This window comes from Cryptomeria japonica, chromosome 9, assembly GCF_030272615.1.
Source record: "Cryptomeria japonica chromosome 9, Sugi_1.0, whole genome shotgun sequence".
Classification (NCBI taxonomy): Eukaryota; Viridiplantae; Streptophyta; class Pinopsida; order Cupressales; family Cupressaceae; genus Cryptomeria; species Cryptomeria japonica.
Window position 1 is genome coordinate 597128033 of NC_081413.1, and position 27272 is coordinate 597155304.

The 27272-nt window shown below is 37.7% G+C and overlaps 1 protein-coding gene across 3 annotated transcripts in view; it reads left to right on the plus strand.

Moving 5' to 3' along the window:
* LOC131071526 (uncharacterized) overlaps window positions 1-26973 on the plus strand; it is a 297148-nt gene extending 270175 nt beyond the window's left edge. For all 3 annotated transcript variants that reach the window (XR_009112532.2, XM_059211079.1, XM_058007425.2), the window contains one exon: window positions 26676-26973. Coding sequence is in view for 2 of the 3 variants with exons in the window: in XM_059211079.1 (XP_059067062.1) it covers window positions 26676-26765 (90 nt within the window). In the remaining variant the exon portion in view is untranslated. The remainder of the gene's footprint in view (window positions 1-26675) is intronic.
* The last annotated feature ends 299 nt before the right edge of the window (window positions 26974-27272 follow it).

The window sequence follows — 27272 nt, forward strand, 5'->3', positions numbered from 1 at the left end:
TATTGAGCCTTAGATAGGTGAAGTTGTCACATGAATTTGGGGGTTGAATTTAGGCTTGGGATGCAGTTATTCATGAGTTTGGGCTAGTTCTCCAACAGTTAGAGCCTGATTTTGAGCATTTCATGGGTCAACCTTTAGTTGACCAAGTGTTTACACCTGATTTCACGCGAATATGTAGAGTTTGAAGCCTTTTTGTGGGGGTTCCTTTCCCTACTCGGATTTCAAGATATTTTTGATTTGGAGATCACTCATGGGGACTTTCAGTTGAGCACTAGTCATCCTATCCTTGCCTTTGGAAGGTTTTTGGCATAAAAGAAGGATTTCAGTTTATAGAGGTTCTGGATTTTTTTTCTCAAGCCTAGCTGAGTTATTGTATCTTGTAACCCATTTTGCAGTTCTGACAGAAGATTTCAATAAAGATATCAGTTCATGCCTTATCATTTCTGAGTTATTTTTCATTGTGTGATTGAGAGCAACTTTCATTTTTGTGTTATTTGTGAAATAACCTTTCTTGAATTTTCTGTCTCATGCATGAATCACAGGTCATGCATTGTGGTTTATCAAAATAATTGTTTGTGAAAGTTATTTCCTTTCAAGTTTTTTCGAGCAATAACCCTTTGTATGAAACACTTTTTTGTGATATGAATTCAGAGATATCATATGTGTAGAACAAGTGCATTTAAAAGAGTTTTTCTGTTATCTTTCAGATCATTTGGTGTATCACCTTGTTTATGTTGTTAGCAATTCTTTCATCCTTATTTTCTTATTCTCTCTCCCTTTTCCTCAAAGGTTTTTCTTAAGGTCTTGTTCGAGTAATCATACCTCATTTGTTTTAGGAACCGGCCTATTCGGAGGTTCAATCATAATAACAGTTTACCCACAGACTTGTGATTGTCCCCATGTTTACCCAAAGTGCTAGGTTTTAATAGCTTAGTATCAGGTGCACTTTTGGGCCTTAACATGTACATCAGGTTCTCCACTTTGTTGGACCCTAATTGGTTCCTCTTTAGCGAATGAATAAAACCATAAGTACTCTAATTTTTCTCACGAGATGAAGACCTGGCCACTTGTAAGAGCAATTTTATTGCAAATGATTACAATTCAAGGGTTTCACCTCCTTGATTCCACTGCCACTTTTTAAGGTCTTTCTTTGCATGCATAGCATATAAAGACTTCACGAAAGAAACGTCACCATGCCTATGTGAAAACTTATTCCATTGAGCCCTCATAATTGAAACATTCTCACCTCGATCATAATTCTTTTTAATTGCAGCCCTCTTATTGGTCACTTGTATATCATATCATTTAGGATGAAGGCATAGCAACACTATGAAGGGGTGTGTTGAGTTTGTTCCATCTTCCATATATCTTTTGTCCTATCAAAAGTTATAGAGAAAGATCTCTTGCATCTATTATTTTGTTAACTCTTTCACACATGGAATGTGTTTCTTCATAAATTTTCCCAAGCATGGCTTGTTTGAATCTGCAAAGCTAATCACCTTACATATTGTTGGTTGAAAATTTTGTACACTTCGGGGAAATATACAAAATTGTGGTTTCAACCACAGCCAAAGAAACGGGACTCGGACTCGGCTCGGACTCGGCAAGGCCGACTCGGACTCGGACTCGGACTCGAACTCGGGACTCGGCGTCAGACTCGGCTCCAGACTCGGTTGGACTCGGGAAAGTGAAAAACTCAAGAAATTTAGAGATTTTTAAAGATTTAAAACTTGTTTCAGACACCCTTTATTGAATACACCTTAAAGACACAAAAACATCATTAAACTCGGCTCATTTGATTACATACACAAGTATACATCAATCACATAAGCATAAACGCAAATTGTAGCTGAAGAAAATAAGAAACATAGATATATAAATATTGTCAAATGTATACAATATTACAAAACTCATGGAATAAAAAATCCATGTCATCATATGATCATCATCAAATGTTTCATACAAATACCAAAGGCAAATAGTAAAACTAAATACAACTACAAGTGTACAAGCCTATGGCTGAGATGGCCGTGCACCCTCTCGCCCTGGCCCCCTGCGAAGGCGTTTAAAGTAGGTCCTGGATGATTCAGCAGCCATAGTTGCTCCCCGTGACACCATGCCATGCTCACCAACATCAGGAACGGTTGTGTCATGCTCACCAACAACAGGAACAGCTGTGTCACTCCGAGTCTCAGTATTTCCTGTCTCTGCTCGTGTTCTCTGCTCCTCCTTTGCCATGGCTACAGCCTCAGCCTCTATATCTACCTGGTCGATCCAATCAATGTCATCATCACTAAATACAGCTGTAGGAGTCCCAGGAGCTGTCTGATTCTCATTGGCCCACTCTGCTTCAAGATCAACCTCATCTAGAATGATAGGAGACATGTCAACTGTTGCATTCTTTCTCATTCTCAGGCGGAGGTTGTAGTGAACAAAGACGAGATCATTCATCTTCTCCACAGATAATCTATTGCGCCTCTTGGAGTGTATGTGCTCAAACATACTCCAATTGCGCTCACAACCTGATGCGCTGCATGGTTGGCTCAAGATACGAATGGCCAACTTCTGAACATTTGGTGTCTCTGGGCCAAAAAAGTTCCACCAATGATCTGAGTTTGAAATGAGAAAAATAAATAAAATCAGTCTCACTCATGAACTCATTTAACAAGTTACAATATAGTATTGAATAAAACTAAAATTAAGCCTAACAATTTATTTTTACCTGGCATCATAGTTGTTCTAGCGTGTTTGGCAACAGGACGAGAGAAGGTCTCCCCTTGTGCATCTGAGAACATCTGTAGCTCTCGAAAAAGGTCTATTTGAGAAATATTGGCAGGTCCCATCTTCTCCATGATTGCATATAGCCCATTAAGGACCTCCGCATCAGCCTTGAAAGAAGGGATAAAACGGAATGCCGGATTCAGATAATAGGCTGCCGCATGGATGGGCCTATGTAGCTGATGATGCCATCTCCTATCAATGATCTCCCAAATGGGACCATACTTGCTCTCATCTGCTCCATAGACGAATTTGATGGCCTCCTTCGCCCTATCCATGCCCTCATATATATAGCCCATTGCGGGCTTATCTCCATCCGCAACTCGCAACAAAACTACCAAGGGCTTAACAAACTGCAAAATTGAAAATATTGTGTAATTTAGAAAAATGAGCAAATAAGAGAATACATATAATAACTTATAAAACATGAAGCTAAATTGTAGAATTTATAAAAAAATTACCTTCACTATCTCATCACAAGGGACCCAAAAGCCTTGCTCATCAAAAATGCAGTCTGCCATCTCTATCCCTGCAGGGGTGGTAGCATAGGATGAGGAAGACCACTCCTCACCAACAATCATACGTCTCAAGGCAGGCTTAGACCTAAGCATGGACTGCAATGTGAGGAAGTTTGTGGCAAATCTTGTGATTCCTGGACGATGCAACTCCTTCTGCTCTGTGTATTGTCTCATAAGAGCCAACACCCATGAATGATTATATACAAATTTGCAGACATTTCTTGCCCTTTCTACACATGTCTTGACCCATGGGATTTTTCCAATATCCTCCAACATGAGGTCAATGCAATGAGCAGCACATGGAGTCCAAACTATAGATGGGTGCCTCTCCATCAATAGTCTACCTGCAGCAACATAATTTGTTGCATTGTAAATTGTAATTAATGGAGGTACAAACTACAAGATAGTAATTAATTTGCAAACAAAATTAGTTTGTAATCAAAAGTTTACCCGCAGCAACATAATTTGCTGCATTGTCGGTCACCACCTGTACCACGTTCTCCTCACCCACATCTTCAATCACCTCCTCTATCTGCTCACATAGGTAGGTGGCATTCTTGCAATGGGCGGAGGCATCAATGGACTTGATGAAAACGGTGCCCCCTGAAATAAAAAAATAAAGCTAGGTCAATGATCATTCAATAAACCATTAGATAAAAAATAAAAAATTAAAGACTATATGAAACTAAAATTAATCAACCACCTACGGAAGAAACAAGAAAATTAAGGAGAGTTCTATTTCTCCTATCCGTCCAACCATCAGTCATGATGGTGCAGCCTTTAGTGCTCCATATGTGGCACTGTTCATCTAAATCCTTTTTCACATCATCCACCATTTGAGACAAAATGGGTCCCCTCAAATCACTCTCACTAGGGGCTTTGAACCCCGCCCCGCATATGGTAATGGCATCAACCATTTGTTGCCAATAAGGAGACCTGTCACAAAGAAACTCAATGAGATAAGTATAAAAATTCAATGAGATAAGTTAACTATAAAAATTAAAACAATCAAATTTATCAAACATAAAAGTAAAACATTCACCTGGCTACAAAGAATGGAATACAGCTGTAGCTCCAAAACCTACCAATTGCCATTTTAGCAACATCATGGACCTCCTTATTCCAACCCATGCCCTCAAGCGATGGTTGGGACCCAGGAGTAGTGCGAGGCACAAAGAAGGAATCCAACCTAGATTTACGAATCCTAGGTCCAATGGTAACATTCCCACTATGACTACTAGTGGTAGGAGCATGAGAAGTGGCGGTGGCAGTGGCACTGCCACTTATAGAAGCAGAAGCAGAAACGGAAGCACCAGCAGTAGCAAACTGAGTCGGACGATATGGAGGTAAGGAAGAAGGGCCTCCAACACAACCTAACTGTGTCCCTCTTCCTAAAACTGTCTCTCTCCCAATGGCCGCTCGATCCTCCTTTTGTTTCTTTTTTCTTTCAATCTCCTCAACCATTACATAACAATCACGTATGGCCTCAGAGACTGCTTTTGGGCATGGTTCGGCATCATGTCCACGCACACCAGCAATATGGTATTTTAGCCTATATATACCTCCATGGAATATTGTTTTGCAAAACATACATTTTGTTTGCCCCTTTCCTTGCCCTGGAAAATCCTCATGATATTTCCAAGCAGGGTCCTTTCTCATGGGGGGTCTAGAAGCTGAAGTAGACATTTTAGGATAGTTTTGTGAAAGTTGAAGCTGAGGCAAATAATAAAGTGAAGTTTGCTGCAATAAAACATTACAAATACAAAATAAAATTAATACATACATTCAAAAAAACTAAAGTAGGGTTTGTAAATTTATTTTTTTTTAAATTGTAGGGTTTGTCAAACCCTACAATTTAAAAAAAATAAAATTTACAAACCCTACATACAACCCTACATGGTACAACTACATACTACATGCTACATACAAATTACAAACATACAAAAGATCTTGCATACAAAAAAATATAAAACTTTCAAAATAAATAAATAGAAAATGGAATTTTTGCATATAAGAAACAAAATAATGTTAAAAAAAACAATCTTACCTCTTACAACAAGCTTGAAATGAGCTACAAACTCTTCCTATCCAACTCTTGATGCACCAAATCGAAACACAATGCAGCTCCAATGTGACAAATTGAAGAAAACTAGAGCTTCCTCCTTGCTGGTTTTTCTTCTATGCACCCTTGTTTTTCTTCCCAACTCACTTTACTCTTCCTTTTTTTGCAAGTGAATGAAATAAAAGTCACTTTTAGGGTTGGAAGACATTTAACATAAAAAAACGGATTTAAAAAAAGTATGCAAATTAATTTTTTTTTGCGTTTTAACTTATGCCAATGCCGGCCGAGTCCGAGGCTCGGGCCTCGCCGAGTTTGGCGATTTTGGGCCAAAATCGCCAACTCGGCGAGTCTGGCGAGTTTACTCGCCAGACTCGGCCGAGTCCGAGTCCGAGCCCCTGAGACTCGTTTGGCCTGACTCGGACCCGGACTCGCCGAGTTTAGGCGATTTAGGGCGAGTCCCGTTTCTCTGACCACAGCACACAAGTAAAAACTCTCCTAATTAAGGGAAGGCTCCCCCTATCTAACTAAAACTGAAATAAAAACAGGATGGGACAGCAGTCTTCCTTCTTTCTTCAAGAAAAACAATATCCTTTTCTCTTCACAGAAAAGGATAGTGATTGAATATGAACAGCAGTAACTACTTTCAAGTGAAATGAGAGAAAGGAAATGAAGTTTCTTGAAAGCACAAAGACTTCCGTCACTTCCTTCGGGACGGGACAGCAATACCAAGCTCAAAGACTTGACTATTGGAAGTCCTATCTACCCTTTGCTATACTAAATTTTACAACGAATAAAAGATAACAGCTCAAAGACTGGAATAATCTATTCTTTCAACACAAAGACAAGAAATAATGCAAGCTCAAAGACTTGCTGCTATTTCTTATCAAACAGTAATTTTTCCTCAAGAATAGATGCAAGCTCAAAGACTTGCTGCTCCTTCAAGAGAGTTTTCTATTTTAATTAATCTTCTCTACTTGCAGCTCAAAGACTTCAAATCAGATTGGACTAAGCTCCTTTAGAAACACTTTGCATAGAAGAAATAAAAAGATTCAAACTCAAACATGTAGCTCAAAGACTCAAAACTTGAGTAATCCTTCTTTATTATTCTTCAAAAACTTTCAATCCACATACATAAGCTCAAAGACTTCTTGCTGTAAATTTGGCAGAGTTTTTGCTTGCTTTCCAAAAGATAATAATTACAATGGACTCCCCAAGTATTTATAGAAGAGGAGCCTTGAGAAAAAGGTGGGAGGATCCTAACTAACTTGAGAGATTCTTTCAACCACCAAAACTCATTCAATAAATAACTGAGACTTCATTAACTAACTAAGAGTTACTCCAACTAACTAAGACTTATTCCAACTACAGTCCTAATCAGACACAACTTGTAGTTGATTCACATGTAATTATAAAAGTGCAAGTAATGTGTAACTTGCATTTTACAAAAAATACTTCTACATGCAACTTGTCAAAACTAAAATACAACTAAAGATTACAAAAGAGGGAAAATTCAACTAAGTGTTGAAAAACACTAAAATTGCATTTTGTAAAGAGACGAATCCTTGAAATTTCCGGATGCTCGCTTGTAGTTCCTCAGGATTTGGTTCATGGGTGTTCTTGGCAACAACCATAGTCTTCACAATAGTGTCATGACAGCGAAGGAGCGCGGAATTGTTTTTATCCAGGATAGACTGGATTTCATTCAGAAAGGCTTGGTGTTTCATCAATGCTTGAATTGAAGCTGCCGAGAATTGTTCGCTCCTCCATTCATTATGAATCTTCATCTATAAATCAGCAAGAACTTCTTCTTCTGGAATCAGCTCTTCATCCTGACTTAGTATATTGCAAGAGGTCATTTCACAATGTGAGACAATACCTCGGTAAACTTCATCCCGGAATCTCCTTGCATCGCCGATCCCCTCAATGAGGGATTTAAGAACAAGGGTCTTGTTTTCCATGAGTTCTTCAAATTCCAAGTACATGACCCTGGAAGAGATGATGGCGTGCTCCTGCAAAATACTCAGCTGTTGTTGGGGCATGGTACGCCAGATTGTCAGACTTTTCTCAACACTTTCTAGATTCTTTTTGAAAGTGTTAGAAGTCTAATCCAGTTTCTCCTCAATGGTTTCCAACTTAGACATTATTTGAAAAATGTCTTTCATTACTTGTACACATTGATCATGAAGCTGATCAACCCAGGAATCCAGTGCTCGTACTTTCTGAGCAGCCCTTTCCACTCCACGAATCGATTCTTAGGAACCAAAAGAACCTATGGAGTTACTCCCTTCAGCAGCAGGTTTTGTGATTTAATGAATGGCTGCCATAAGCTGTCGGTTTTCCTCTTCTAGCTTGTCTTTCTTCGCAAGAAGATCATCACACCTTTGCACCAGTGAAGCAACAGAAAACTGAGCATCGTGTTTAATGACCTCATGTGTTTGCTTGCCCAATTCTATCCTTGTAACCTTATAATCAGCAGCTAACATTTCATCAAGTGGCTTATCTGCAATAGGTTCCACAATTTCAACTACTTTCATTTTGTTGCTATCAACAGTTACCCTAGAGATAGTCTTGGCCTTCTTAGCAACTTTGGATCTAGACTGTTTGAGTTGCTGGTAGTCAAAGGCATCAGGTGAGATCTCTTGCTTCTTCCTTTTCGGGGTGAAAGAACTAAGCCATGGAGGCAAAGTCATCAACTCACTTCCAGTAGTAGCCGTAGGCAAAGGAGAAGCATTTTCTGTTTCAATTATCGTGGTCACCCTGGGAGGAATATCTGTTTAGACAACGACCACTGTTTGCTCAGTTACCAATGGACATGAAGATTGCCTCATGAATTCTTCAAAACCAGAAGTGGAAGTATAAATTTCTGATAACTGAATGCAAGTGGGATTATCTTCAGGAACTTTCAACACACTTTCTTGTTGTCGATCAGGAGAAGGCTCATATGCTGAAATGGGAACTGCATTCCGAGGAGACTCGTCTACGAGCAAATCAGGAGGAGAAAGAGGCGTCTCAATGGAAACTGGAGGAATGACCTCGTGAGGCGAGTCTGAAATTGGAGACTTAGGAGCATCGTCAGATTGCTGCCCCTCTTCTGGATTATCCAGATCGATCACCTGAACATGGAATCGTGATTTCTCCTTCCCACGAATAGTCGTCTCCTCAGGGGCAAGCACTACTGCACGACTGACTCGTAACTTGATCCTTGTGCCCAAAGATGAAGCACCCTCCTTGTTATCAATCTGAATCTCAGATTTCCGTCCAAGAGGCCCCGTAGAATCATTTTCTTTACCAACCTTGATTTTGATAAGCCTAATAGCATTACTTTTCAGCCATGCGTTAGTGTTGGCCAAGATAGGCTGAAATCTGTCAAGGATGGAGACGCACTCCTTGTGTGACCATTGGATCAAAGGAAGTGGAGCTTCCTCAACCCTCCGTGAAGTGTATTCAGGATCAAGTATATGCCCATCATCGATCATCCCTTGTGGGATATCCGCCAAGTTCAAGTCAACAATTTGCTTAACAGTGAGCCTGCAGTAATCCATCTTTAGAATTTCGGCTTCTATGCGGAGATATACCCAAATGTCTTCAATGCAATGAACATGCACAAAGGATTTCTTGATCTTCTCCTTCATACGTCTATAATCAAAATCAGCTCTAGGTTTGAACCTTTTAAGCTTGATTTCCTGCAATTCAGCCTCCATGGCCTTAGCCTTCACAGATGTGATAAGAGAGTATCGACCAATTTTCAATGGGTTTGTGGTAGAGATCCCTATTCCAACCTTGTGTTTAGCAGACTAAAAAGTATGAACAGCCATGATCTGTCTTCCCAACTCCATAAGAATTATCTTATCGGTTGGGTATCTTGGAAGCATGTACGACTGACCATCATAGCATCCAATCCTCATATAGGTGAAGGTGGGAAATTGCAGGAACAAACACCCATACTCAGACACCTTGATCCATGCCTCATCTGATACTCTTTTGTTCCTGAGATCCATGTCAAACTAACACATGAAATATCCGAAGAATGCATCTTGGACCCTTCTGAAATGCAGTCTGCTAGGTTTCAATGGCAACTGGTCATAATATTCCCAAACTGGTATAAGCGAGCGATCACCCTTGGTAGAAAGACCTGGAAAGTGTCTAAGTGATGCTGCTAAATATACCAAATAAGAATTCATGAAGGTGGTCATGGTGGTAGGAACTGTTGCAAGTTGTTTGCACAAGGCATCACTAATGACTTCACCCCATGAAATGTGATGTGACTGCCGTATGAACATAATGAATTGATACATCCATGGCTCAAAGACATTGGAATGCTCAAGGCCCATTATCCTGCTGAGAAGAGTGATGGTGTCTCCTATCTCCCATTTGAAATCACAACGGTACAACTTTGCCCACCTTGAGAAGGAAGGTCGTGGCTCTTGGATCCACCTATTGATGTGTCGCTTGCAATCTTTTTCCCTTTTCACATAATACTCTGCTGCGCTTTCTTTGGTGATTTCCATATAAACAGGTGCAGGAGGTATTCTGAAAACCTTCTCGATTGTATCCGCATCAAGGTGAATTATAGCTTCACCATCATCATTTTTGATGACTCTTGATTCCTTGTCAAAATGATGGGCGCATGCAAGAACGAACTCAGGTTCTAGGGCAGCCACTGGGAAGGAAGATGCATGATGGATATGGCTGTCCAACAACCACTACAAGTTGTTATCTTGTGGATCTTCTACCCTGTTGATGAATTTTGCCATATCAATGTGCCCTATCTCCGTGTCTCTAATGCGATCCAAAGGAGAAGAAACCTAGGAAGGTGCAACCTCATTCTGATATTTGTCATATTTGTATTTCATTTTCTTAGGAGTTGGAGATGCCGGCAAATCTAACATTGATTGTGAACCTGGAATGTTGTGATGAAGACTTAAAAGAGTTAAGGCAACATCATAGTCAGCTGCAAATATCATTCTTCCTTCTTCAAATGGGTAAAACTTTGATTTTTGAATTTCACGATTTTGAGAGAGAAAGAGGGGAAATATGTAGAAATGGGAAAATCTTGACTTTGACTAATTCCGGATCTTGGGAGAATTTTCGCAAGTATACAAATTGGAAAGGACATACATGCAATTGGGGTTTTAAAACCCGAATACAAGTACACTTGTAAATTCGAAAATGGAAAAATGGACGAAAAATGAGATTTTGACTTGCGGGAAATGATGAAAATGGAAAGTACGGATATGGGGAACATGAATGGATAGAAATGGGAAAATCCGGGAAAGTCATTTTCATGAAAATGGGAAGAACTCTTCAACATGTAATCCGGTTTTTAAAACCCGAATTTGCAAGGGAGGGGTATTTCACACTTTTCAACTTGGAATTTTAACCATTTTTGGTTAAATTCCTTAACCGTAGGGGAAGAACAAGAATTTCCAGCAAACTTGTAATCGAGATTAAAAATCCCGAATACAAGTAAAGGGGGAATTTTGGGAAGAACAATGCAATTCAAAAATTGCATACCAAGGGGAAGATTTCTTTCACAAAAACCAATTTTTGGGGGAAGAATCAACACATGCCAAAAATGCAACTAAGAACAAAAATAAAGAAAATAAGAAAATAATAAAATGAAGGAAAGAAAGGAAAGAGAACATACCTTTCTTAAAAATGCAAAATGCTTCTCCAATAATGCAACAATTCTTGGAATGAAGAAGCAAAACCGGTAAAAAGGAGCAATCCGGAATACCAAACCCTTATCACGATTTTTGCAAAAATGTCTTATATGGAAAAACATGGTACCAAGCAAGAGCAAAATGTCATAGAAAATGCTTGAAAGCTTCTTAAACCTCAACGCCTTGGTGCTTCAAGCTAAAATGATCCATGTCCTTGAAGATGCGTGGCATTCAACACTTCTAAAATGCAGCCATAATGATTCACGTGGAGGAAAAAACATGGCACTTGTTGCATATTGGAGGGCATCATTTAATAGCTTAAAACTCCTCCCAAACTCCACGCCTAGGTGAGAGAGGGCAAAACGCTTTAGGAGATTGCAGCTATAATAAGTTCTAATCCCCCAAAACGTGGCATTAAATAAAAACGCGTTGGTTGATCTAGGGCAAAAAACCAGTCAATATAACCTCCATTTGGCGTGAAAGATGTCCACGAATGCATGAAAATAGGGTAGAAGCAAAAACGCCTTTCCTCCCTAAAAAATCTCCACAAAAAATTGCTTTGAATTCTTCAAAAACCGTTTTTTTTCTTGCATTTCAGGTTTTTTGAAATGAAAGACGAGTTCGATTTTGCATAAGGGAATGCAAATCGGATTTTTTAGAGAGAATGACAAGTTTTATTTTCACTTTTTCCACTTACAAGCCAAAATCGGGTTTTTTTAGACAAATTGCAAGTTTTATTTTTTACTTTTTCACTTGCCAAGCCAAAATCGGGTTTTTTTGGACAAATGACAAGTTTAAAATTGTCAAAAATGCACTTGCAAGGCAAAATCGGGTTTTTTGGAGCAAACTGCAAGTTTAAATTACTTGTAAAAGGGAAATAAAATCCCTACAACAAGTTAGAAATACTTGCACATATGTAATGGGGATTTAAAATCCCTATTACATGTAAAAACCATTAAAGTAGGGGTTTTTTGACCAAAACTTGCAGTTGAGCCAAAAAATCCCTATTTTAACTAAACATGACCAAAAAACAATTAAAAATAACAAAGGAAGGAAGGAAAATTTAAAACAAATTGCAAGTAACATCTTTTAATAAAAATGCACATGTAATAAGCTAAAAATTCCCCTACAAAAACCCAAAACAATGAATATCATTAAAACTTGCAGTTTGAAAAAAATTCTCCACCTGCAGTCGGGGTTTTAAAACCCGAAATTGAAGGAAAGGCATAGCAAACGAACCCAAAATTTGACGAAATTCGAAACGTAGTTCGAGGATGGACTAAGGATTAAGCCAATCCAAGGATTAGTCGAAATTCTGCCTCGGGAAGCATGCCATAGAGTAAATTTTTTCATTTTTTCACAAAAATTTTAATGTAGTGGTCCTTCATTTTTGGAAACAAAAATGAGGACAACACATATGAGCTTAATAAATTCTACAACAAATTTAACATCAGCCCAAAAATGGCCATCAAGAACCGTACCTCTCACCTCAACTATAGTATCTGATGTAGATTCTCTCCAAACTACCCATGCATCACTAACTACTGCTTAACACAAAGCTCCTTTGAATTCACAAAGACACTAAAGAAGAATAAAATAAGAAGCAAACCTTGTATCGACAAGTTTTAGAAGTTCCATCTTGGCAAAATTTTGATAAATGGCTTGTGTGTGGTGATGGTTACATATGAACATCTGTATTTTTCAGCCATTTTCAATGAGATCTTGAATCCATTGGAATTTATTAATAAATTTGATTGCATTATTCAATGAATGCACACAACACGGTGTCCAAAATATATGCCTATACTTTTTTTGCACCACTCATGCTATGTTATAAATAGGGGCAACATATGTAACAAATTGGACTATATATGATGCCCGCACCTCCTCTATTGTCACATAACTGGTTATGAAAAAACTTTGCATTTTTTCCCTAAACAAATTATTGCCTTCAAAAAATAAGGCCCTTTGTTGCATGTTACCATGATATTATTAACTAGTGATGATTTTTAGCATTTATCTGCCCATCCATCACGATACTGCATCCTTCTGTAGACCACACTCTTTTCATTGGTGCAATTGTTGCTCTAATCGATTTTTTTCTTTATCAATTAGAATAGTGTGAAAATTTTCATACCCAAGTGGTTTACACCCACCTGGTCCATTATTGATAGCTTGGACCATCTTTCCATAGAAAGGTGAGAGAACAACATTAAATGGTATTCCATATGCATAAAAGAAGAGTGTAATTGTTGCATCAACTGCTTCTCAACCTTCCACATCAAATAATCTTCCAATGGGGTTTGATCTGCCAATGTGTGGTCTCTTGTGAGAATATTCTACTACTACATCTTTTGTTGTTGCATGAACATCTCTAGAAGACATATCCACCTTTGTGTCTCTATTTTTTATTTCGAGTTGTGATAGTTGCCATTGTCATTGAAGCATGAGAGCTCAAATTAGACACTTTTCCATTTGCCCTTTTTTTATCCCTAACAACGCCATATCATTCTATCTCATTTGAACGGGGATCAACACCTTTTCTAGGCATTTGAAAGAAATGAGCCCTCACCCTCATGTAAGTGCCTTGCCATGATGTTTCACAAAGCTTATATGTGATGGTGGTTGTTCCACCTGCCCCCTTTGGTCTTGGAAAATGATCACAATGCTTCCACAAAGAGTACAAGCCTATTTTCTCCCACTTGACATTCTGTATGAAAAATAAATAAAAACTATTAATTTCAAAACAACACTTGTAGTTTGACAAAATTTCATTTAAAATTCATCAAAGCATGAAACTATGTTCCTCAATTTAGGGGTGTATGCTTGAGTAAGCCTCAACAAGAAGTTTTAAGTTAGTGCACATCATAGGGAAGGTGAACACAAGTTTTATATGAATGGAAGTGTATTAATTGCCAACAATCCTAAACAGCACAATAAATTTTTATTTTCAAATTTCCTCTTAGTTAAAGTCTATTCAAACCTATCTAGGTTAACCTACTTGCCTAGTTGCTAGTCTCACGTCTGCTCCTATGTACAAAGCCAAACTCATCTAAACAACCTATGCAAAGAATGCTGAAAAACGACCTCGCATTTGCACAAGATAGTGAAAAGTGACCTCACATCTACATAGAATTGTGAAAAACAATCTTGCACTTGTACAAAATGGTGGAAAACAACCTCACACTTGCACAAAATGCTAAAACATGACTTTATGTGCCGCTTTTAAGGGTTTTCGTTTCATTTTTTCTAATTTTAATATTTTTTAATTGGAAACTTTAGGTTTCACAAGTGGGTTGTTTATTAGAAGCAGCGATGTCTCCACACACATTTTGGTATAACAAATGTGTCCTAGTCCTTGAGATGCATCCCAAGAGGTTGAAGATGCATCTCTTTGCATGATTGGTTCATGCTATCTCAAATTCAATGTTGTGGTCTCTCTAAAGTATAATGTCAAACCACTATATGTAGCTCCCAACATTTGAAATTGGCAAAGCTTCTGTGGGCTATGGTGAAGATCTTGAAAAAGGACCATTTGTGGCGAAGTATGAAAAAAGAACAAATCTAGAGAACAATTGACACAATATGCAGATAGGACACAATGTGTCCATACCAATATGAATATTTTACTAATATGACCATGAAAAAATGAGGTAAAGTGATTTACCCATTAGAGTTACTTCCAATTAGTCTTTGTAAATGTGACAAATGGAGACTTCTATAGAAAAGAAAAAAAAATCAATCACTCAGCTATAGTGGCTTTAGAAAAAAGATCAAACCCTCGGTGAATGCCTAAACGATGGAGTTGATCTATTGTAACATTGAACCAATGATGACCATACTTCCACAACAATAAATAGTAGTTTCTTTGCCACATGCTACTAACATATGATCTGCCTCAAAATGAAATAATGTCAATGGAAGAGTCATTTGTTGTGGTCACTTAGCATTTCAAATATTCCTTCAAACTTTTGTGAAGCTAGAATCATAAGCAATGCATGGGCAAGGGTTAAGGGTCTAGACCAGTGTTACCCAGAAACGCATTTCCACCCAAAAGGCACATGTTTCGGAAACGGAAACAGTTTTAGGTACGGGGGGACGGCTCGAAATGTTTCCAAGCCATCCTTGATCAAACAAAATTTTCGAAAACCGTCCTAGAAACTCAAAAACGGTCAACAATGTGGTCGGAGACTGTTGACCGTCCCCTGGACAGACGACCATTTCTAGCGGCAGGAGGGATTAAAATTTTTTTTTTTTATAAAATCTATTTTTTATATTAAAATGCTAACTAAAGCAATGAGTGATCACTTAGATATTAATCAATGGAATTAATAATTTAATATCCATATTAATCAATGGAGGCGATATGATATCATATTTCACATTTGATATTTTCAAGATCAAAGTGAACTTGGAGTGAAGCCGCAAGCAATATTTCCTATTATTGAACTTTAAAGGGAAGCAACAGTCATTTTTTTGGACTAAGAAAGGTAAGTGAAGTTTATTGCTTAGGCCCAGACAATAGTCCATTTACTTCGTAAAGAGGAATAGGCTTACCTCTGAATGAGTGGAGAAGTTAGTGGTTGTGCATAGTGCTCTGTGACTTGCGGATCGTAATACTCCAAAGTATCAATAGATTCCAACTTCATGGTGGAATATTAATCCCGAAGCCGCAACCTAGGTTGATGAGGACGACACACCGCAAGGATTGCTTGGCGTTCTGTTGGATGATGTAACATTTGAGGCTCAGGCTAACAATGACAGCGACATTGATATGGGTCAAGATTAGGGGGAGCAGCATACTATTTTTGTTTTCAGTTTGACTTTGAAGTTTGAGACTTTGAGTCTTTTGACATTATATGACAAATTGATACAATGATAATTGAATCTTGATATATGATATGATACTTTAAGTCTTTAACTTTTCATTTTGTGGAAACTTGCAGCCTTTTCTTATTTAAATATTTTGATATATGATATGATACTTGATAGTGATACTTCACATTGTTTCAGTGAATTATATTTATGAATATATGAAATTGAGATTTGAACTCTCATTTGATCCTTTTGATCATGATGCTATCCTATGTTCTTATTCAATTCGATTCATTTGATGCTATGTTCTTAGTTCTATGATGATTTGATGAATGATCATTGATTCAATGATCATTGATTTTAGATTTAGAATCTAGATTCTGATTTATAAATGTTATTATGTTGCTATGATGAATGTTTACTTTGTTACAATGTTACATAAATATATAATTCATGAATATATTTAAAATTTCAGATATCCCTATATGTATATATATATATATAGCCGTCCCCTACTCTGGGGAAAAAAAAACGTCCCGGAAATTCATTTCCCGACCCCCCCATCCTGGAAACTCGGGATAACATAGGTTCAAACACAATGTTTTGGTATGATATTCCAAAAAGAATAAAAGTGACAAGAACATACTAGGATCTATCCTAACACAATTACCTAATAAAACTTCACACACACATATGTATGTATGTATGTATATAAAAACACACACATATATATATATATGAATAGAGGGAAAAATACAAAATGCACGAAGGGATTGGCATAGGAGTGTGGAGCAGAGTATGTTACACAGGGACGCATCCCTTGCACCAAAACTCGACATCCCTATCCCTTGCCGTTTTGGGGACGAAGAGATGCCAAGAAGACATCTCCTTGTCGTCCCCGCTTGACCAAAAATCCCAAGAAATGCTAGGAAACATCCCTAGCCATTTGGGGACATTTCATTGTCCCCAAGATGGCAAGGGGACATCCCCTTGGCATCCCCCTGTCCCCAAAACGGCTAGCCATCCCCTGTGGTTGGGAATGATTCCAAGCTTACAAAAACAAAAAAGATAGTTTTCTTTTTAATTTACTTTGGTTCTATTGGTTAGTGGGGGACTCACAAGGACTTCTAAACCACAAATGAACCCTAAAATGACATAAAGAGTTAAAATCAAACAAAACACTAACACAACCACCAAGGCTAGTCGAGCTACCATTGGATGATCCACTTTTGCGTGATGGTGATAGTGACTCAAATGGTTCTAAGTCTTTGCATATTGATAGCTCGAATGAGGCTTAGTTTCATAGACTGTTGTATTTTGATGTTATAATGCTTTATTGAAATTTATTATGTTGTTGTACTATTGCTCTCAAGATTTATTTGCAAATGATATTGTTGTATATCTCTCTCTTTCCCTCTCTCTCTATAATATATTAATAAATTTTGAAAAATTCATAAATATATATATATATATATTTGTATATCATCGTTCCCTGCCGCCCCCTAAAAATGGCCCTCTAGGGAACGTCCTGGAGAGGCGTCCCCTATCGTCCCCCTGTCCCCATCCCCAAAACATTGTGGAACATAGTGGAGTGGTGAAGAGGTGCAGGCAGGCATAGCGAAGGGTAAAAACAATGGTCTTCGGAGGCGTAATATCCATTAACCTGTGTCAAAGCAGGGCTAAGCTCTTCCCCTAGCAAGGGCCAAACTATTGATCTAGGTTTTGACCCTCTTGGAGCTTTAGCGAGGAGAAAGTAGATAGATTGTCATCCCCTTGATTTAGTTGTCCTTGTTTGAATGGCACCCAAACCCATTCTAAGCCCCCTACTTGTCGAGGGGTGCAAGAACAAAGGCAATGCATAACTTGAATGTAGTGCCTTTCGTAAAAGGCGGCTCTCCTTGGAAGACCCTAATCTGTCAATTAATCAATCAACATAGTTTTTTGATGGGGATCCTGTTTTAAGCTCAAGATCACCTCCTATTACCTTGACCATCTTGCAAACACTCCTTTTCTCCAACAGATATAGAGGTGGTCTTGGTGGATGATCCTATCGACCTCTATATCTCAGATTCCTATATCGATGGAGTTTTCGTCGAGGCTAGGGATCAATCCCTTATTCTAAGATGCTTGAGCAAACCCCCCCCCCCTTTTGATTTCTGGATTGGATGAAGTCCACTTGGAGTAGTCTGGCCATCCTAGCTATTGAAAGTCTAGATTTTAGTTTTTTTCTCCTTCGCTTCAATATTGTGGAGGATTGTAACTTTGTGAGGCAGAATGGCCCCTAGTTCTATGGACAATCGGGCCCTTTTATTTCCCTTGGTCCCCTTTCTTTGATCCAGCAGCTGCAAATATTTCTTCCATCCCTATCTGGATCAGATTGTATAACCTCCCCTTGATCATGCAGTATCGTAGACTCATCAAGAACTTGATTGATTAGGTTGGTACCTTTGTGAAGATAGACTCAGATGTAGTGGATTCTTTTACCAGGTTCACTAGGGTCTAAGCCATTATTAATATATCAAAGGCTGTGCATCATTCAATCTCAATACAATCCTCCTTTGGCACATGCACCTAATTCTTAAACTTTGAAGGTCTCCCTTTCAGATGCTTCCACTACAACGATCTAGGCCATAAGATTGCTAGGTGCTCCTCTCCTAGGGCAACTACACCAAGAAAGTTGAGTCTCAAAAAATGGATCAAGAAGCTGGGCATTCCAAATACAATTTTTATTTGGCATAATCAAGGCAAGTTCATGGCTCCACATTCAAAGACTGTCCTTGATACTGAGATCTTGCAGTTGCATCCATTCTTGTGGAGCCACCCTCTTCTCATATTCCCCCTAAAGAAGATTTTATTGGAACTAACTAGCGTACTGAGCTGGCAGGTGACTATTTTGATTCTGAGGGATCTTTTCCTTTTGGGAGAATCTAGATGAAGAGTTTTCAGATTTCATTGATAATGATGGCATAGTTATTCGTATTAAAAGTGATCCATACCTCAAACTACCAGCGGCATTTCAAAACCAAACATTGTTGCTCCAAGGAAGAAGAAAGGATGCAAATCTGAAGCAAAGAAACTATGGATAGAGGGTTGAGATGCTAGTGATGGCCACTAGGAGCAGGAATAAGGGGTTAGTCAAACGAACTTGATGAGCAGTTCCAGTCTTGTGGATAGCCTCATAGTTGTTTATTCTCTTTCACCCTCGAGTTCTCAGCTGAACTCATTTGGTCAAGTCTTATTTTTTTCCATGTCCTCCTTAGGACTCTTTGTGCCTTGAGGCAACTCTTGTTCATTCGTGCTTCCCACTCATGGGTCTGAAGTGGTTATTCTTTATTTCATTTGTTTCTATATTGGCAGTGGGCCCTTTTCCCACAACTTACCTATATATATATGAATAGAGGTAAAGCAAAATATGTTATGGTCAACAATCTAGTGATATAATTATGAAGATTTGATGTTAACTATGAATATCATTCTACTAGTGACTTGGGTAGAGTCAACCCAAGAAAACATGAGGCAGAATTACTGATCAAGACTGTGGTACCGAAGCTAGTCATGATGCATGTTGTCCTCATTTTTGTTTCCAAAAATGAAGGACCATAACATAAAATTTTTGTGGAAAAATGAAAAAAAATTACTCTGGCATGCTTCCCTATGCAGAATTTTGTCTAATCCTTGGACTGGCTTAATCCTCAGTTCATCCTCGAACTACATTTTGCATTTCGTCGCATTATGGGTTCGTTTGCTATATCTTTCCTTCAATTTTGGGTTTTAAAATCCCGACTGCAGATGGAGAATTTTCTTTGAACTGCAAGTTTTAATGATTTCCATTGTTTTGGTCTTTGTAGAGAAGTTTTTAGCTTATTACATGTACACTTTATTAAAAAATGAAAACTTGTAATTTGTTTTAAATTTCCCCTTTATTGTTTTTATTGTTTTTTGGCTTTTTTGGCTTTTTTCAGTTAAAATAGGGATTTTTTGGTTAAGTTACAAGTAAACTTGTTGTTCTTTCCAAAAACCCCTACTTTAATGGTTTTTACATGTAATAGGGATTTTAAACCCCTATTGCATGTGTGCAAGTAAATTATAACTTGTTGTAGGGGTTTTATTTCCCCTTTGCAAGTGATTTTAAACTTGCATTTCTCTCTCAAAAACCCGATTTTGCCTTATAATTGAAAAAGTGACAATTTAAAACTTGCACTTTGTCTCCAAAAACCCGTTTTTGCTTATAAGTGCATTATTGACATTTTAAATTTGCATTTTGTTCCAAAAAACCCGATTTTAGCTTTGTTGAGAAAAAAGTAAAAATTAAAACTTGTTATATCTTCTAAAAAACCAGATTTTCACATGTTCATGCAAATTCGAACTTGCTTTTTGTCTCCAAAAACCCGATTTGCAAGAAAAACGTTTTTGTTGAACATTTCAAGGTGAATTTTGTGGAGAATTTGGCTTGGAGTGATAAGGCGTTGAGGGTTAAAGAAGATTCAAACATTTTCCATGCCATTTCTCATGCATTTGCAGCCACGTTTTTGTTGCTAAGGACGTTTTTCAAAAACGTGGCAAGGGTTTGGATTACAGTTTGTGTCTATTTATTAGAGATATTCTTCTTCATTCAAAGATTGATTGCATTTTTGGAGAAGCATTTTCAGTTTCATTCAAGGTATGTTTTCCTTTCTTTCTTGTTTCATTTTATTATTTTCTTGTTTTCTTAGTTTTCCCTCTTTATTTGTATTTGGAATTTTAAATCCAAATTACAAGTTGGCTGGAAATTTTTGTTCTTCCCTTACGGTTAATGAATTTAACCATTTATGGTTGAAATTCCAAGTTGAAAAGATGTGAAATACCCCCCCCTTTCAAAATCGGGTTTTAAGAACCGGATTACATGTTGAAAAGTTCTTCCCATTTTCATGAAAATGACATTCCCGGATTTTCCCATTTCTATCCATTCATGTTTCTCATATCCGTACTTTCCATTTCCGTCATTCTCCGCAAGTCAAATTCTCATTTTCCATCCATTTCTCCATTTGCAAATTTACAAGTGTACTTGCATTTGGGTTTTAAAACCCTGATTGCATGTATGTTCTTTCCAACTTGTATACTTGCAAAAAATTTCCCAAGATCCGAAATTGGTCAAAGTCAAATTTTTCCCATTTCCATATATTTCCCCTCTTCCTCTCACAAAATCGTGAAGTTCAAGAATCGGAGTTTTTTCCCATTAGAAGAAGGAAGAATGATATTTGCAACTGACTATGATGTTGCCTTAACACTTTTAAGTCTTCATCACAGTATTCTAAGTTTTCGATCAATGTTAGATTTGCGGTCATCTCCAGTTCCAAAAAAGATGAAGTACAAATATGACAAGTATCAGAACGAGGTTGCACCTTCCCAAGTTTCTTCCCCTTTGGATCGTATCAGAGACACGGAAATAGGGCACGTCGATATGTCAGAATTTGTCAAGAGGGTGGAAGTCCCACAAGATAACAACATGCAGCGGTTATTGGACAGCCATATCCATCATGCATCTTCTTCCCGGTGGCTGCCCTAGAACCTGAATTTGTTCTCGCCTACACCCATCATTTTGACAAAGAGACGAGAGTCATCAAAAATGATGATGGCGAGGCAATAATTCGTCTTGATGCAGATACAATCGAGAAGGTTTTCAAAATACCTCCTGCACCTGTTTACATGGAATTCTCCAAAGAAAGTGCAGCTGATTACTATGTGAAAAGGGAAAAAGATTGTAAACGACATATCAACAGGTGGATTCAAGAGCCACGAACCTCCTTCTCAAGGTGGGCTAAGCTGTATCGCTGCAATTTCAAATGGGAGATAGGAGACACCATAACCCTTCTAAGTAGGATAATGGGCTTCGAGCATTCTAATGTCTTTGAGCCATGGATGTACCAGTTCATCATGTTCATAAAGCAGTCACATCATATATCATGGGGAGAAGTCATCAGCGATGCCTTGTGTGAACAACTTGCAGCAGTCCCTTCCACCATGACTTTCTACATGAACTCATATTTGGTATACTTGGCAGCATCACTTAGACACTTTCTAGGTCTTTCTACCAAGGGTGATCGCTCACTTATACCAGTTTGGGAATATTACGATCAGTTGCCTTTGAGACCCAGCAGACTGCATTTCAGAAGAGTCCAAGATGCATTCTTTGGATATTTCATGTGTCAGTTTGACAGAACTCTGAGGAACAAAAGAGTATCAGATGAGTCATGGGAAAGGGTGTGCGAATACGGATGTTTGTTTTTACAGTTCCCCACCTTCACCTATATGAAAATCGTATGCTATAGTGGTCAGCCATATATGCTTCCTAGATACCCAACTGATAGGATCATTCTTATGGAGTTGGGAAGATAGATCATGGCTGTTGACACTTTTCAGTCTGCTAAACACAAAGTTGGAATGGGGATCTCTACCGCAAACCCATTGAAAATTGGCCGGTATTCTCTTGTCACATGGAGACTGAAATGCGGGAAATTAAACTCAAAAGGTTTAAACCTAGAGTTGATTTTGATTACAGGGGTACGAAGGAGAAGATCAAAAAATCATTTGTGCACGTGCATCGCATTGAGGATATCTGGATAGATCTCCGCACAGAGGCCGAAGTTCTGAAGATGGATTACTGCAGGCTCACTGTTGAGCAAATTGTTGATTTGAACTTGGTGGATATCCCACAAGGGATGATTGATGATGGGCACATACTTGATCCTGAATACATTTCTCGGAGGGTTGAAGAAGCTCCACTTCCTTTGATCCAATGGTCACACAAAGAGTGCATATCCATCCTTGAGAGATTTCAGCCTATCTTGGCTAACACCAACGCATGCTGAAAAATAATGTTGTTAGACTTATAAAAATCAAGGTTGGAAAAGAAGATGATTCTACGGGGCCTCTTGGACGTAAGTCCGAGATTCAAATTGACAACAAGGAAGGTGCATCATCTTCGGGCACAAGGATCAAGTTGCGAGTAAGTCGGGCAGTATTGCTTCCTCCTAAGGAAACAACAGTTCTTGGGAAGGAAAAATCACGATTTCATGTTTAGGTGGTTGATCTAGATAATCCAGAAGAAGGGCAGCAATTTGATGATGCTCCTAAGTCTCCAGTTTCAGACTTGCCTCATGAGAACATTCCCCCAGTTTCCATTGAGACACCTCTTTCTCCTCCTGATTTGCTTGTGGCTGAATCTCCTCAAAATGTCATTCCCATTTCAACATACAAGCCACCTCCTGATCATCAACAAAAGAGTGTGTTGGAAATTCCTAAGGATATTCCTATTTCCATCTAGTTGTCAGAAATTGATACTTCCACTTCTGATTTCGAAGAGTTTATGAGGCAATCTACATGCCCATTGGTAACTGAGCAAACCGTGGTTGCTGTCCAAACAAATATTCCTCCCAGGATGACCACGGTGATTCAAATAGAAACTGCTTCTCCTTTGCCTACAGCTGCTACTAAAGGGGAGTTGATGACTTTACCCACATGGCTTAGCTCTTTTACCCCAAAAAGAAAGAAGCAAGAAATCTCACCTGATGCCTTTGATTATCAGCAACTAAAACAATCCAGATCCAAAGTTGCTAAGAAGGCCAAGACTATCTCCAGAGTAACTGTTGACAGCAACAAGATGAAGGTAGCTGAAATTGTAGAACCATTGCAGATAAGCCACTTGAAGAAATGTCAGCTGCTAATTATAAAGTTACAAGGATAGAGTTGGGAAAACAAATGCATGAGCTCATTAAACATGATGCTCAGTTTTCCGTAGCTTTGTTGGTACAAAGGTGTGATGAACTTTTAGCAAAGAAAGACAAGCTAGAAGAGGAAAACCGACAACTAATAGCAGTTGTTCATAAAATCACAAAACCTGTTGTTGAAGGGAGTAACTCCATAGGTTCTTCTGGTTCCCAAGAATCAATTCATGGAGTGGAATGGGCTGCTCGGAAGGTACAAGCACTGGATTCCTGGGTTGATCAACTTCACGATCTATGTGCACAGGTGATAAAAGACTTTTTTCAAATGATGTCCAAGTTGGAAACCATTGAGGAAAAACTGGATCAGACTTCCGATACTTTCAAAAAGAATCTGGAAAGTGTTGAAGAGAGTTTGACAATCTGGCATATCATGCCTCAACAACAGTTGAGTGTTCTACAGGAGCATGCCATCATTTCTTCCAAGGTTATGTACTTGGAATTTGAAGAGCTCCTGGAAAACAAGGCCCTTGTTCTTAAATCCCTCATTGAGGAGATCGATGATGCAAAGAGATTCCGGGGTGAAGTTTTCCAAGATATTGTCTCACATTGTGAAAGGGCCTCTTGCAACATATTAAGTCAGGATGGAGAGCTGATTCCAGAAGAAGAAGTTATTGCTGATTTATAGATGAGGATTCATAATGAATGGAGGAGCGAAGAATTCTCGGCCGCTTCAATTCAAATGTTGATGAAACACCAAGTCTTTTTGCATGAAATCCAGTCCATCCTGGATAAAAACAGCTTTGCGCTCCTTCGATGTCATGATACTATCGTGAAGACGATGGCTGTTGCCAAGAACACCCATGAACCGGATCCTGAGGAACTACAAATGATCATCCAGAAGTTTAAAGGGTTCGTGTCTTCACGTGCTGCAACTTAAGTGTTTTTCAACACTTACTTGTATTTTCCCACTTTTGTAATCATTAGTTGTAGTTTTCCTTTCGACAAGTTACATGTAAAAGTATTTTTGTAAAATGCAAGTTAACTCATTACTTGCACTTTTTTAATTACATGTAAGGCAACTACAAGTTGTGTTCAATTAGGACTGTACTTGGAATAAGTCATAGTTAGTTATTGAATAAGTCTTGGTGGTTGAGAGAATCTCTCAAGTTAGTTAGGATCCTCCCACCTTTTTCTCAAGGCTCCTCTCCTATAAATAATTGAGGAGTTTATTGTAATCTTTATCTTTTGGAAAGCAAGCAAAAGCTTTGCCAAATTTATAGCAAAGAAGGCTTTGAGCTTTCATGTGTAAATTTAAGAATTGAAAGGAATAGAAGAAAATTGCTCAAGCTTTGAGTCTTTGTGCTACATACTTGAGTTTGTGTTCTATATTATTTTTCTTGCAGGTGTTCTTTAAAAAGCTTAATCACATCTGATTTGCACTCTTTGTGCTGCAAGTAGTTGAGGTTAATATAGATTAAAATAAATATTTTGTTGAGAGAAGCTGCAAGTCTTTGTGCTTTAACTTGTTCTTAGGAGAATTTAGGAGTAGATTTTGTGAGAAATAGCTGTAAGTCTTTGAGCTTATACGACTTCCCATGGTTTTAAGTAGAAAAAAATAAGATATCCCAGTCTTTGAGCTATTATAATTTGTTCTTTATAGCATTAGTATAGAAAATGGTAGATAGGACTTCATATAATCAAGTCTTTGAGCTTGATATTGCTGTCTCGTCCCAAAGGAAGTGACGGAAGTCTTTTTGCTTTCAGGAAACTTCATTTTCTTTCTCTCATTTCATTTCAAAGTGGTTACTACTGTTTATATTCAATCGCTATCCTTTTCTGTGAAGAGAAAAGGATATTGTCTTTCTTGAAAGAAGAAGAAAGATTGTTGTCCCATCCTATTTTATTTTCAAAGTTGTAGTTAGATAGGGGGGGCCTTCCCTTAATTAGGAGAGTTTTACTCACACGCTGTGGTTGAAACCACAATTTTGTATATTTCCCCAAGTGTACAAAATTTTCAACCAACAATGCAAATAATTATTGGTTTTAACACTTAACAACAATTGAACATCTGCGATCGGTGTTATCAATGTATATTGTTGTTGTCATAGTTGCAAAACCTGTGGATAGCCCGTGGCCCTAGCTTGGGGTCATGCTGATTTGAATTGGTCTGCCCGGTTTTTCTTAGAACTGAATCAAACACTAGAAAAACAGATTAAAGAAAAAGTTGTCCTCTTTCTTATAAATTCTAGGATTTATATTTGAGTTTATTTTTTCTCACTCCAGAAACAAGCATTTCCAGTGTTTCAAAGAAAAGATGAACAAGTCAGTAGGTGATTAACAAATTAGGGTTCACCTCTGGTGTTGTCGGTTTTATGGTTTTCTACACTCCTTTTTCACAGTTCTGGGCAACTTGGTTGAAATTTTGGGAATAACTGATAATATGAAGCAAAAAATTTTATATTTAACATTAATAAACTTGATAACTAATTTTTTTTACATTCAAATAGATTTTCTGTTTGTTTTTATAACAATGACATGAAAATGGAATATCAATGTGGTTGATTTAATTAGTAAATATGAGCTTATCGTTTAATCTATTTTTTTCTAGCAATTGAGAATTATTAGAGCCTGCCGTATTTTTAATTGGAAGCATCATGTATGTATTTGAATGAACTATCATCATTATTGTTTGTATTATATCCCAATTCGTGGTATCTTTATATGTATCTTTCTCAAAATCTTAATACGTTTGCTATACATTTCATTGTCTTAATATCCAAGACTAGATTTGATTAATTGAAAAATTCACAATAATGATAATGCAAATTGTCACCAATTTTATTTCTACGCATGGACAATGTATTCCTGCACATGGCCCAATTTTAGGAATTAATATTTTATTTCTGCTTTTTTAAAGAAGCAGAATTCCTCGCATATATAGATTGTCTATGAAATATATGGCTATAATACAACAGCAAATTCATTTTATCCAATACAATTGACTTTTCATATTTATTCTTCTTGATATCAAATCATTTTATCCTTAAAAGGTACATTTTTAAACAATTACTATTTATTTTGGAGATCCATTAATTTATTATGTTCTTAAGCAAACCTTGCTTGCATTTGTACGCAGGAAGAGATTTTGTCAACATCAAGGAAAGTTGCTCGTGAGATTTTAACAAAAGCAAAGATTGAGATTCCAAAGAGGATGAATATCTTATAGGTTAGAATTCGTTGTACTTACAATTATTGCGTTCTGATACAAGAAAGTAAGGAATACTTACAACTTCATGCAGAACCATTCCCTAGGAAAATTCTTAAGATATTATGAACTAAGAAGCATGTATGATATTTACATATTTGTTTCATACGTCAAATTAGTTATCATCTCTTCTTGGGCATTTGAAAAAACTATTTGCTTTACATTCGAAGTGTTCCCTTTTTTCACTACCTTATTTTCCTCTTGTGATATTCTACCATTCTTGTTATAATTCATCAAAACATTTTTGTGTATAACCTACTAAAAGTTTCAATAAATAGATCATCTTGTCTAATTTATGTAATAATTTGTAAGGTCAAACAAAATATGACCTCAGCACCATAGTCAATGGACCCAAAATGAAACAGGGCTACCTTGCAGCTGGAGTTTTTGACAGGTATGAAGTCAAACCCATTGATCTTAGCAAGCATTCTCCAATTGCATGCACCTAATTGGGAGATTTGGAAGTGG